The sequence below is a fragment of the Mandrillus leucophaeus genome, unplaced genomic scaffold, assembly GCF_000951045.1.
Source record: "Mandrillus leucophaeus isolate KB7577 unplaced genomic scaffold, Mleu.le_1.0 Scaffold207, whole genome shotgun sequence".
NCBI classification, from domain to species: Eukaryota; Metazoa; Chordata; class Mammalia; order Primates; family Cercopithecidae; genus Mandrillus; species Mandrillus leucophaeus.
Genome location: NW_012102110.1, coordinates 3,014,241 through 3,026,925, shown reverse-complemented (window position 1 = coordinate 3,026,925; position 12,685 = coordinate 3,014,241). Strand labels below are relative to the sequence as shown.

Genomic DNA, 12,685 nt, shown 5'->3' with positions numbered 1-12,685 from the left:
GGCAAGCCAGCTTTCCACGGACTCTGAGTTCAGAGGAAAAGTGTTCCATTTATTGGCATCTACTTTTTACCCCGGGCTTCGAGGAATCCCAAGGAGATGTTTTGGAGTGGGAGTTTGTGTTAGAGCTGAGTTTATGAATTCACCAATGACAAGCCCCAGACTGGAGAAGAGGAGAAAGGAATCTATGCAACAGGGCTATGGCAGCATCGAGGTGCATTTGAAGGTGGATAGGTTGGGTGGGAACTCCGTTTTCCACGGTCGGACTGTTTCCTTAATCTAAGCAAGACCAAGCCTTAGTGTAGTGCAGGGCAGTCGTCCTGAGTCATGGTTCTGAGTATTGAGTACTCACAGCGCCCACTTCGTCAGGGATGCTTTCCAAGACCACCTCCTCTCCCCACACATCTCGCTGTCTCCACTCCCTCAGCCTGCTTTGTTTCCTACAATGCCCTTGTCACTGCCTGATTGGCATTTGTTTCTTGTTTTGTCTCCCTCACCAAAATACGAGCTTCATGAACACAGGGTCTTTGTCTTATTCACCACTGTATCCCCAGTGCCTAGAAGAGTGTTGGTACATAACAGGCCCTCAGTACATACGCAGTGAAAGACTAAATCAGCAGTCCAAACCCCAGCCAGTGTCCCAACGGCCCTCAGCAAAGAGGCCTGCAGATTTTCCCACAGGGGAACCATTTTGCTTATGTCTTTGATTCCCAATATTCCAGTGTCCAGTCCATAGTAGGGGTTTCAACTGTATTGTTCACATCTCATCTTGATTTATTGCATTTACCAACAGGCAGGATGGTCTTTCAAGATTTCTTAAGGATAGCTAAAGCATGCACAGAGGGTGGCTGACACTTTGCCACCACAGAATGAAGTTTTTATCAGGTTTTCATTCTCTTGGTAATCTTAAGGTCTCGATCAGTTTCAAAAACTGAATAGTAAACTCTTTATTTCAAAAGCCATAAGGACTAAATGCTGCACAGTAATCTATCCTGGTTTGACATTTGTGGAACAACTGATGAAATTCAAATTCTGGAGTTTGGTGTTATACCAGGGTTAATTTCTTAGCATTTCTTAGCATTCCTAGACACTCCAGAGTTATGAAAATTAACATTAGAGGAACCTGGGTGAAGGGTATACATGAATTTTGTGTGTTGTCTTTACAAGCATTCTGTAAATCTAAAATTACTTCAAAATAAAATTTAAAAAAATAAATAAATATAAGGATGCGGTACAAACATAGTACACCAGAATCCTGGAATCCCAGCACTGGAGGGGTCTTGCACACAATCTAGAGCAACCTCCGTGCCTCATAGAGTAGGAATAAAGGCTGTGAGACTGAAGCGATTAAAAACTGAATAAAAACATTGCTGTCAGGTTAGGAACTGTCATCCTCGTTTTACAGAAGTAGATATAAATATCAGCAGAAGGGGAGAGATGGGTCGTGGAGCAATTCTGTTTGGAATTAGGAGAGAAATCCGTAACTTTACATAAGTATAGGTTCTATGGCCCTAACCCTGATCTACATGGTGATTTATGATTTATAGATTATTCCTCATTTATATATTCATTTGTTTATTCATTCACTACCAAATGCTTATTAGCACAAACTTTGCCAGGCCCCAGGAAGATGGAGATGAAGAACATACAGTCTATGCCCACGAGTTACTCAAAATCTAATATTATTTGATTTTTGCAACAATATTGGAAGCCAGGTGTTTTTCATATGAGGAAGTTGCCCTTGCATGGCTAGCAGATGGCAGAGGGAGGACCTGAGCCAGCCGGCCTGATTCCACAGTGCTGTGGGTGATATGAAATGCTGATGTTATTTTTGTTCCTAGATAAAGCCATAGTGAATGCTGATCTAAAAAAGATATCAAATCCACATAAGGATGACTTCTGAGGGCAAGAAGGCTGAGTGTGGGAGAACAGGGCTATGACAGATCTAGGATTCTTGCCAACTTTCCATCTAGGTCACTCTCCTAAGTGCTAGGAATCAATTGTCTGGGGGAACTTGAGCTCTGCACAAATGGCTGTTGGCTGTTCTTGTAAGGATGGCAAAAGCTCTCTCCTCCCAGGAGGGGATTTGCTTCTGTCTGGGAAACTGCAGGACACAATCTTCCTAATCAATAAGAGATTTCTGCAGAGTTAAGATATCGTGTGTGTGTGTGTGTGTGTGTGTGTGTGTGTGTGTGTCTTTGAGGTATCTTGAAATATTGAAAAGTTAATGAAGTTTAGAGTCAGACAGAACAATTCTCAAAATACAACCCCACTAACCCCACTGTTACCTTTACTCAAGTCATCTCAGCTCTCAAATCCTCAGCTTTCACATCTAAAACACACCTCCCTAGAACTGTTGTGAGAATTAAATAAGATAATATATGTATATTAACGTGTGTCCTTAGGGGAATTACTTATCTTCTGTAAATCTGAGTTTCCTTATACATAAAACGGTGATCGTGGTGAGAAGCTCATTATTTGAGCCCATTTTATAGGATTGTTTTGATAATTAAGATAATTAATGCACACTTGGTGCTAAGCACAATGCCTGGCACATCGCAAGCCCTTGATAAAAGTTATTTATTATTACCTTTCATGACTACTCTGTGGAAACTGAGACTCATGGAGACAAATATCACACAGTTGGTAAATTATGAAGCTGGAGTTGAAAACCAAATTGCTAGATTACAGAGCCTCTGAAATATATCATTTTGCTTTTGGAACATATAATTTAATCACAATCTATAAATATTATGTGTACATTATGAGTGTCTTGAATATTTATTACATTTTAATAGACACGGAGATAGCATTAGATCTCTTGGTTAAAAATATTGTAATTGATATTCATAAACTCACATCAAATTTATTGTGATGCTAACATAGCTCATGCAATCCCTGCATGACCTGGAATTGCTCTCAGGACATAAATGCATCTCACAAGATAATCTAGATCTTCTCAGAGGCCTTAGGGGTAGCCTCTCCTGCGTGTATTTTTCCAAAAAAGACTGAGGAATTTGTATTTTGGGAGGCGGTCTCACTCTGTCCTGTGCTAGGTCTTTCTATCCAGAGATGCTGTTCTGCAGGTCATTTCTGCTTCACTGTGTTAAAACCTTGTAGAGAGACTAGCAGACTGAAAACCCGGACATGGAGAAGACAGCAGAACTCTTACCCAGATGCAGGCAGGAAGAGAGAGAATGTGTGCAACTTAACACTGTTTAAAGAGACTGTTCCTATCCCCACCATGGTGGCAGGAGGATGAGCAGTAAATGGTGCAGTGTTTGCCTTCAAAAACTTTATAGCCCTCAGCCCTGCACTGAGGCTACTCAGTGACAGTATGTGTTAGGTGAAATGTGTGATGGTGATATCAACATGTCACAAGGAAGGAAAGTTAGTATGATTTGGAATTGTCAAGAAAGGAAGACTCTTTGAAGGAGGAGAGGCTTGGTATTGTCTTTTGTGCTCTGATACGTGCTTTCTGAGGGTCCTCTCAGTGTCCGGTTGGAGAAGTTCAATCCTGACAATTTCTAATATAGGCTCCAATATTTACTGAAAGTGATTGGAGACTAGGATGTAGCCTTTCTATTAAATTACAGATGTTTTTATTATCATAGGAGTACTAACTATGATTTCCCCTGCCTTTCAAGTATATATGTTGTGCCAGGTTCTGTGCTACACACTTGACATATAGCATCTCTTTACTTTTCGTGTAATACTGTCAAGTTAAGAACTGTCATCCTAGTTTTACAGAAATAGGTATAAATTTCAGCAGAAGGGGAGAGATGGGTCGTGGAACAATTCTGTTTCGTATTAGCAGAGAAATCCAGAACTTTAAAGCCTTCTTTTACTGAGCAAACTTGCCCCCAGCTGGTTTTATCTCTGTCCCTTGCCACTTCACTGTTCCACCATCCCCACCCACTCTCCTATTTCTCTGCTCCTCTGTCTTTGGGACCAGTCTACTTCTTTCCAGTATCTGTATTATCATAGTGTCTACTTATCAGTACCAGTGTCTGGTAATTCTGCCTGTCCAATGTCATAGTGTCTACTTATCAGTACCAGTCTTCTGAAGAGATTCCAGACCAAGTGCAGCATCAGGTATAGAGTGAGTTCTAATGAATATTGCCAAAAGACTTAATGAACATTCTAAAATTCTGTGGGACCTGTTATAAATGCTTGCTAGCAACTCAAAGAATTATTCTGGTGAAAATAGAATTAACAAAAATCAAAGCTTTACTCTAAAAGAAAGAAACTCTTTTGGTATTACTTAAGACCTCATCCACCTTTGGGGCAGGGAAGAAATTTAGGGGTGTTAAGGATGCTCTGCCACATGGAGTGAGCCAGTGGTCTAGATCATGGGCAAAACTTCTCATAGTCCATCTCTGCAGTGGGGTTGGAAACTGGCTAACAGCCCTTGAAACACCTATGTGTCTGTGAAGCTGGGAAGAAAAAGACCAGCACAACCAGCCCATCTATTATCTCTTTAATGGAATTTTGAGAGCTCTTGACCAAAATGGTGCTGCTTCCTTTTACCTTGTTCCTCACTTGACTCAACCTCACACCACCTAAAGTCCAAACTTCTTAGCAAGTCCAACTTCTAAAATTGTATAGAGGGTTCACCAACAAAATCAGACACTCACACACCTTACAGATGCTCTGGAATTCTGCCTGTCCAATAGCTTTGGACTTGGTAAAGAATGCAGACAAGAAGAAGAAGTCCTGTCCAGCACACCAATCAGAGTCATGGGACCATCTTGAAGAGATTTTTTGTATTCCTTGAAAGCTCATGAACATGAGCTTTGACCTCAAATGAATCTAAGTTTGGGTCCTGACTCTTCCAGTTACTATCTTGGCCAAGAGTTTTGTAGGCATTATCACTGACTCCACACAGTGCCTTAGGTGAGGCCCCGCAAAGCATGTTAAAGTCAAGGCTACAACCAGAACTCATGTCTGCTGATTCCTCAACAAGGGCTCTTTCCCCTGTGCCCCACTGCGTTTATGTTTTACTATTGGAGATACAGGAGAAGGTCTTCCGTTTTAGCTTCCAGGGTGATGACCCTGAGATCAATCATTTTCAGAAAGTCCACTTTCTCAGAATAGGTTCACAAATGTGTTTTCAGAGGAGTAGTAATCACCTTGTGACTTTCCTTCTAGAAAGTTTGAGGAGTGTCAGATGGAGCAGTGCTAACAATGCTCTAGTTTCTGAAACTGAAATTGAGCCTCAGCCTTCAAAGAGATAGTAAGAAAAGAAAGAAGTATGTCTTCTCAGACAGGAAGGAGAGTCTTGTAAGTAAGGTACCAGTGACCTCCTGCTCTAAGGAAATAAGAATATTTCCTTAGAGCTAGGGTCATGTCATACAATTCACCAGGAAATTTGCCATTGTCTTGGTGACTTTTAGAAACTCCTCACTCAAATTCATGAAGGGGCCTGAGATTCCCTCCAAGTAGTTTCCCTCCAAGCAGAATAAAGCATTGAGCCACTGCTCTGTTCTCCAGGCCATTCAGAAGCAACAACCAGATGCTGTGAAGTGAGTCAGAGCATTAGTCATTTGACTGCTACCCATCCCTTTTTAAACTGAGTTTGAGTAACTTTAGCAATGCAGTCCCTTCCAGCTCCCCGTGTCCTGTTCCATTTAGAAGTTGCCTCTCTTCTCACCTAGCTCTGTGTTTGTAATCCTGCAGATATGACCAGTGTTTAGGTGAGTCTTGTTAAATAAGGAGCTTTGTTAAAAGTGAAAATGAGAGGAATGGAGGAGAGGAATGCCCAAAGCTATATTTATTTTGCCCCCTCATCATGGAGCTGTAGGGAGAAGATGGAAGCAAGAAGAGGGATCGCCCACCCAAGATCCATGGAAACTACTTGGAGGGAGTTTCAGAGCCCTTAATGGGATTGAGTGATGAGCTCTTAAAAATCAATTCTGCCTCCAATAATGGGAGATAACTGGGTCACTCATTCGGTCCCTCGTTCTTCTATTAAACATTTGCTGGACAACAATGTCAGACATTGCACGGAATACTACTTCCGGGGGGTGGTAAGGCATACTAAAGTATTTGTGCTCTAAAGTGGGTGGCTAAGACATCCAACCTCATTGAGCTTTGTTTTAGGGAAACAGCAGGTCAGAGAGGGCCTATGAATCCACCGGTGTTTCACTGATTAGACACAGGGGAGCCAAGGGACAGCATTTACAAAGTAGATTCATAATTACTGTGTAGACTAAATGTAAGTATAACAACACTAATAAGCAATGTGTTAATTCCAGGAATTTTACATGCATTATCTTATTTGGTCTTCAAAATAACTTTAGTACATATGTGCTATTATTACACCCATTTTACAGATGAGGAAACTGAGGCTATTAGAGGGCATGAAGCCCACCCAGACGACACAGCTAAGAAACAGTGAAGCCGCCCAACAGCATAGCCAGTGCTCTTAGCCACTCTACTATCTGCTCCCCACAGTGTGAAAAGGTACCCCTACAAAGATCCGGCTCTGGGAGGAATGCTTTCACATACCAAACTCCTGCACAGGCTCCCTCTACCATAATGTGAAGGCAATCAAACCAAAGCTGGAGGAGGAGGGTTATATTTGATTATCTCACTTTCACCATATGTTCTTAGGCTCTGAGCCTGTAGGGTCCAAATAATCTTCACAGGGCAGAGTTATCTGAGGTGATGTGTGAGAAAGTGACACACACTTCCCATACAGGCACTGGGGTCAGCAGCTTGGCCGACAGCCGGCGGGGAATTCGTGGAACTTGGATTGCCTTCAGAACGGGTACTCCATGAAACAGTTCAGCTTATCTTCCTACATTTATTTTTACTTAGGGGAACTTACCCCCATGGGAGCTCTGTCCCCTGTAGAGGACAAGACAAGCCAAAACAATGGAACAACGGCTCTGTGGAAACCACAGCCCAGCTCAGTTCTGAAAGGGCTTCATTTTAGATGAAGTCAGCATTTTAGTGATGGTAGGAGAACAGGTCACAGAGAGCACTAGCTTGTGTCAGCCTTCTCTTTTTGGACACATATGAGTTTTGCTTATGATTCTTAGAGCTTCATATTGAAATCACCTCTCACCCACATTACTAGGAATTAGGATAGAATAGACCACCCTTGTAGATCAGCCCCCAAAGCAACTTTCCACCATATCGTGAGCCTAGTCCATTACACTCATATAGCTTGCTGAAATATGCTAGGCATTAGTATAGTCCTGATGAGATGCAAGCAGTGGTATGGTACAATAAAGAAGGCTACATCAGCCATATGCAGAAAACTGAAACTGGACCCCTTCCTTACACTTTATACAAAAATTAACTCAAGATGGATCAAAGACTTAAGTGTAAAACCCAAAACCATAAAAACCCCAGAAGAAAACCTAGACAATACCATTCAGTACATAAGCATGGGCAAAGACTTCAGAGTGAACCTACTGAATGGGAGAAAATTTTTGCAAACTACCCATCTGACAAAGGTCTAACATCCAGAATCTACAAGGACATTAAACAAATTTACAAGAAAAGAACAAACAACCCCATCAAAAAGTGGACAAAGTATGTGATCAGACACTTCTCAAAAGAAGACATTTATGTGGCCAAAAAACACATGAAAAAAGCTCAACCTCTCTGATCATTAGAGAAATGCAAATCAAAACCACAATAAGGTACCATCTCATGCCAGTCAAAATGGTGTTTATTAAAAAGTCAAGAACTAATAGATGCTAGCGAGACTGTGGAGAAATAGGAATGCTTTTACACTGTTGGTGGGAATGTAAATTAGTTCAACCATTGTAGAAGACAATGTGGTGATTCCTCAAGGATCTAGAACCAGAAATACCATTTGACCCAGCAGTCCCATTACTGGGTATATACGTAAAGGACTATAAATTATTCTACTATAAAGACACATGCACAGGTATGTTTATTGCAGCACTATTTGCAATAACAAAGACATGGAACCAACCCAAATGCCCATCCGTGATAGACTGGATAAAGCAAATGTGGTACATATACACCATGAAATACTATGCAGCCATAAAAAGAATGAGATCATGTCCTTTGCAGGGACATGGATGAAGCTAGAAGCCATCATCCTCAGTAAACTAACACAGGAACAGAAAACCAAAGAGTGAATGTTCTCATTCATAAGTGGAAGTTGAACAATGAGAACACATGGACACAGGGAGGGGAATAACACACACTGGGACCAGTCGGCGGGTGGAGTGTGAGGAGAGGGAGAGCATTAGGACAAATTGCTAAGGCATACAGGGCTTAAAACCTAGATGACAGCTTGATAGGTGCAGCAAACCACAATGGCACACATATACCTATATAATAAACCTGTATTTTCTGCACTTGTATCTCGGAACTTAAAGTAAAACAAAATAAAATTTTAAAACCTAGATACATGGATAATAAACTACAGTCGCATATACCAAAAAAAAAAAAAAGACTAGATTAACAAAGAGTCATAGGTCTCAATTTACACCTTAACCTGCATTATTGAGCCCCTATAGCTGAGTTTTCTAATCTGCCAGAACTTCTTACAAGTCCTGGGAACAGGGAATTCAAGCTAATTTTCATGGTTGACCAAATACCGAGCCCATCTCTCAATTCTTCTCACAACACAATAGCAAAGTGATTGATACAGAACAGTAGTAGAGTATGAGACGTTGAATGAATGAATGAATGAATAAATGAATAAATGCATATTTTAATTATATATGAGGTGAATAAATGAATAACAAGTAATAAATAATTAAAAGGACAGATTATTTCTGACAGACATGTATTGTATTTAATATCTAATTTTGTTAGATTCGCAAGTTCATTCTCAGCAATGGATAAGAATAAATGAAATCCAGTTGTTGATAATGTTACAATTTGTGTGTCAACAAGGTCTCTCTCACCAGTCAGCAGAGGGTACTTATTTTATACATTATATTTTCTGGAAACTTATCTTCCCATGGAATACAGAGTTACATTCCAGCAGCTGTCTGGTCATGCCGCAATAGACAACTGCCTGCTCCGCCCACACATAACAGGAGATAGACCAACGGCTGGGATGGTGGGAAATGCAAAGAAAGAGAGGTAGCTGAAGAACTATTTTGGAAGAGTTTGTGAAAGAGCTCATTCTGTAAGGTGGAAATCCACTGGATTTCATTAAAGGGCCATGGATCACCATACCTATACGGGCTTTGCATGCTGTGTAGGGGCAGAACGAATGATCGTCCTTGTGCTCAATTTCCAGGGCTCTGCTCTTAAGCAGAAGAAATGTTTATTTGAAATTCTTCAATACATTGTGCTTCTCTTTGTCTTCTTTTTATTTTAAATTCCAGTAAAATGAATTATAATACCTTTTATTTTAAATGACATGAACAATACAATCTTGAATTTGTAAAATTCTAGATGTAAAATTCTAGATCCTGGATAAGTTGCAAGAACAGTGGAAATGCCCTGACTGTGTAGAGCTTATGATCTTGTGGGTGGTAGAAAGATTCCAGGATAAGTAGCGAGAACAGTGGAAACCCACTGTGGCCAGGAAGAAAATAGCATTTTCATCATCACAGCACAAAGCGGCAAGTCTGAAGGCACCATAGGAATTGGGTGCCATGGGAAAATCATACTAGAGATGGAACAAAGGAAGAAATGATTGTACTATTCTAAGCCAATGTTTAGTTAGAAACGTGCTGTGAAGACCAGCAGCAGCACAGGTCGAATGAAAGAGCAAAAATTATTTCTGGTCTGTGGACTGGAGTGGAGTGGTTGCTATATTTGAAGAATTAGGACTAAGCAGCTAGGATAGGAAAGCGATCTTTAGAGGGAGTTTGAGGCATTCAGTTGGCCTGTTGCAACTCTGTAGGGACTGCCGCCACAGCCGGGATTCTTCTTGGCCACCTGGAAATAGAATTCTGAGCAAAACATGCCCTGGTTGTGTAGAGCTTATGGTCTTGTGGGTGGTAGAAAGATTCCTGGATAAGTAGCAAGAACCTGGGGTGCGGTCCCAGCTTTCCCACTGGGCTGACCTGGACACATTCACCATACTCATCTGGGCTTTGCATGCTGCATAGGGACAGAACGAATGATCATCCTTGTGCTCAATTTCCAGGGCTCTACTCTTCTTCTTTTTTTTTTTTTTAATACTTTAAGTTCTAGGGCACATGTGCACAACGTGCAGGTTTGTTACATATGTATACATGTGCCATGTTGGTGTGCTGCACCCATTAACTCATCATTTACATTAGGTGTATCTCCTAATGCTATCCCTTCCCCCCCTCCCCACAATAGGACCCGGTATGTGATGTTCCCCTTCCAGGGCTCTACTCTTAAGCAGAAGAAATGTTTATTTGAAATTCATTGTACTTCTCTTTGCTTTTTATTTTAAATTCCAGTAAAATGAATTTTAATATCTTTTCTTTTAAATGACAATTGTGCTTCTCTTTGTCTTTTTATTTTAAATTCCAGTAAAATGAATTTTAATATCTTTTGTTTTAAATGACATGAATAATACAATCTTGAATTTGTAAAATTCTAGAGGTAAATTTCTAGATCCACCCCTTTATGCAGGCTTCCATTTAACTATATATTCAAAGAGGTATGACAGGAGCAGTGTTCCCTAAATTTTGTTCAGTTAGAAAATTCTGAGTCACTTACATTTTAATGGAGAGGCTATAGTATCTCTACAAATATAATAAAGACTATTATTTGCATAAAAATGGAATACGTTGTTAGGAATCTAGGTCAGAGAAACAGTGTGTAACTGTGGCAGTGGGGTCTTGGGAAGGGGTCTGTGTATGTGTCACTGTCCTTAGGTTCCTGGGGTTGTTGTCTTCTCTTCAGGTACCAGACGTGCTCCAACAATGGGCTGGTGGCAGGATTCCAGAGCCGCTACTTCGAGTCAGTGCTGGATCGGGAGTGGCAGTTTTACTGTTGTCGCTACAGCAAGAGGTGCCCGTATTCCTGCTGGTGAGTCTGGCTGCCAGCCAAACCCTTGTGATTCCTGGGGTGGGAGAGGCACCTAGGAAGTGCTCTGGCCCATGTTTCTAGCTTCAGGTAAGCTTGAGGGTCACACACAAGCCTGGAAGGCAGCGCTGGCATATAGACGAGAATGAATGAACGACTTAGGAGGATGTTCATGCCGAGAGGGATCTTTCGGGTTATCCAACCCCCCACATCCTTCTTTTGGCAGAAAAGGAAACAACCATAGAGCTGGCAGTGACTGGCCCAAAGTCACCCACCTACTCTGTGGGGATGCCAAGTCTTAAGCTTAGGCCTACTGACTCCCATCCCAGTGCTGTTCTCCTTTTCCCCAACTTCTGGTAACTTCTAATCACATCTAAGGCTGCAGGGCCTATTTGGGAACCTGGTTTCCTGCAGTCCCTGTCTGCAAGAAACCAATCTTGTCATGGGTCAGAGTCTAGTACATAGTTGTACACAGAAAAAAACAACAACAAAAAAAGATAGTGCTGTTTTCTGCATCCATTTGGAATTCCAACCTCTGATATTTTGTTTCTTTCCCTCTCCCTGGGCTGATGCCGAATATTTACTGACCTAGCCTTCCAATGGACTAGGAGAATGTGTGTATTGTCATTTGCCCTGATGACTTACACTGGGTGTTAACAACACAACTGGCCCAGGTTTTTTGATCTGAAAACAAGCCAGACATTTCTGCCTTGGGCAAGAGGATCCAGAAGTGTCAACATGTGAAGGTTGGCTCCCTCAAGTAATTGATATCTCTACAGTTTAATTCTTGCAAGGACAGCTTCACAGATCATGCTTTTTCTCTGCAATCAGACTGCTTACTCCACAGATGCCCAGTGGCACACAGTATCTCTAGGGATACAAAGCCCCCAAAGCTTAACGTTTTTCTTTTTAAAGTAATGACTGATAGTAAATTCAGAGCTCAAAGTCACCTGTCACTGTTTGATGGAGCAGAAACCTCCTTTAGTTCTTCAAAACCACTTCCATAAAGCAGTTTTTACTCTACTACAGTAGGTGAACAGGCCTGGCAAAGGTTTATGATGCAACTGGGATAGTTCCTGAACCAAAGACCTAAAGATCTCTTGCAGTGGAGGAGGTAGAAGGAGCACTAGTGTGGGCAAAAAGAAACTTGAGTTTCAGTCTCCGTGCTGGCCTCTTCTCACTTCCCTCCCCTCCTTCCCTTTTCCCCTTCTCCCCTCCCTCTCATAACTCTGCAGGCTCAAGCACATCACCTAAAATGATGACCACTTTTTTTGGGTCTCCAAGATCTTTAAGACTCTGATGAAAACTATAGACCTTGTCTTCAGGGGTTAAAATACACTTAGCATGTTCATACAGAAGTTTTCAGGGAATTTCAGGAATCCTCAGACTCCCTGAAGGCCATTCATGGACACACTGCCAAGAGCTCCTGGATCATGAGTTGAAATTCCAAGGACTAGAAGATCTTTCAGGTTGTTTTGAACCCCAAAAATATCTTAACTCCGAAGGCACTTCTGCAAAAGATGATCCAGATGCCAGAATTGTTTTGAGGGGATGAAGGTTCCAAAGGTGAGTGAGCCCCAGTGAAAGGGGAGCGTAGGTAGGAGCTTGGCCTCCACAAGTCTCTCCTTCCCGGACTATTAACAGAATGGCACTTTCCACAAGGAAACCAGCCTCCCTTTGTTGCAAGGCATTAAAAGCCAATTAAAATGTATGTAAATTACCTGAAAGAGCAAGC

General features: G+C 41.5%; 1 protein-coding gene across 2 annotated transcripts in view; it reads left to right on the top strand.

Annotated features, from left to right (window-relative positions):
- DPT (dermatopontin) overlaps positions 1 to 12,685 on the top strand; it is a 46,008-nt gene that overhangs the window by 4,452 nt on the left and 28,871 nt on the right. For both annotated transcript variants that reach the window (XR_001006071.1, XM_011979932.1), the window contains exon 2: positions 10,828 to 10,953. Coding sequence is in view for 1 of the 2 variants with exons in the window: in XM_011979932.1 (XP_011835322.1) it covers positions 10,828 to 10,953 (126 nt within the window). In the remaining variant the exon portion in view is untranslated. The remainder of the gene's footprint in view (positions 1 to 10,827; positions 10,954 to 12,685) is intronic.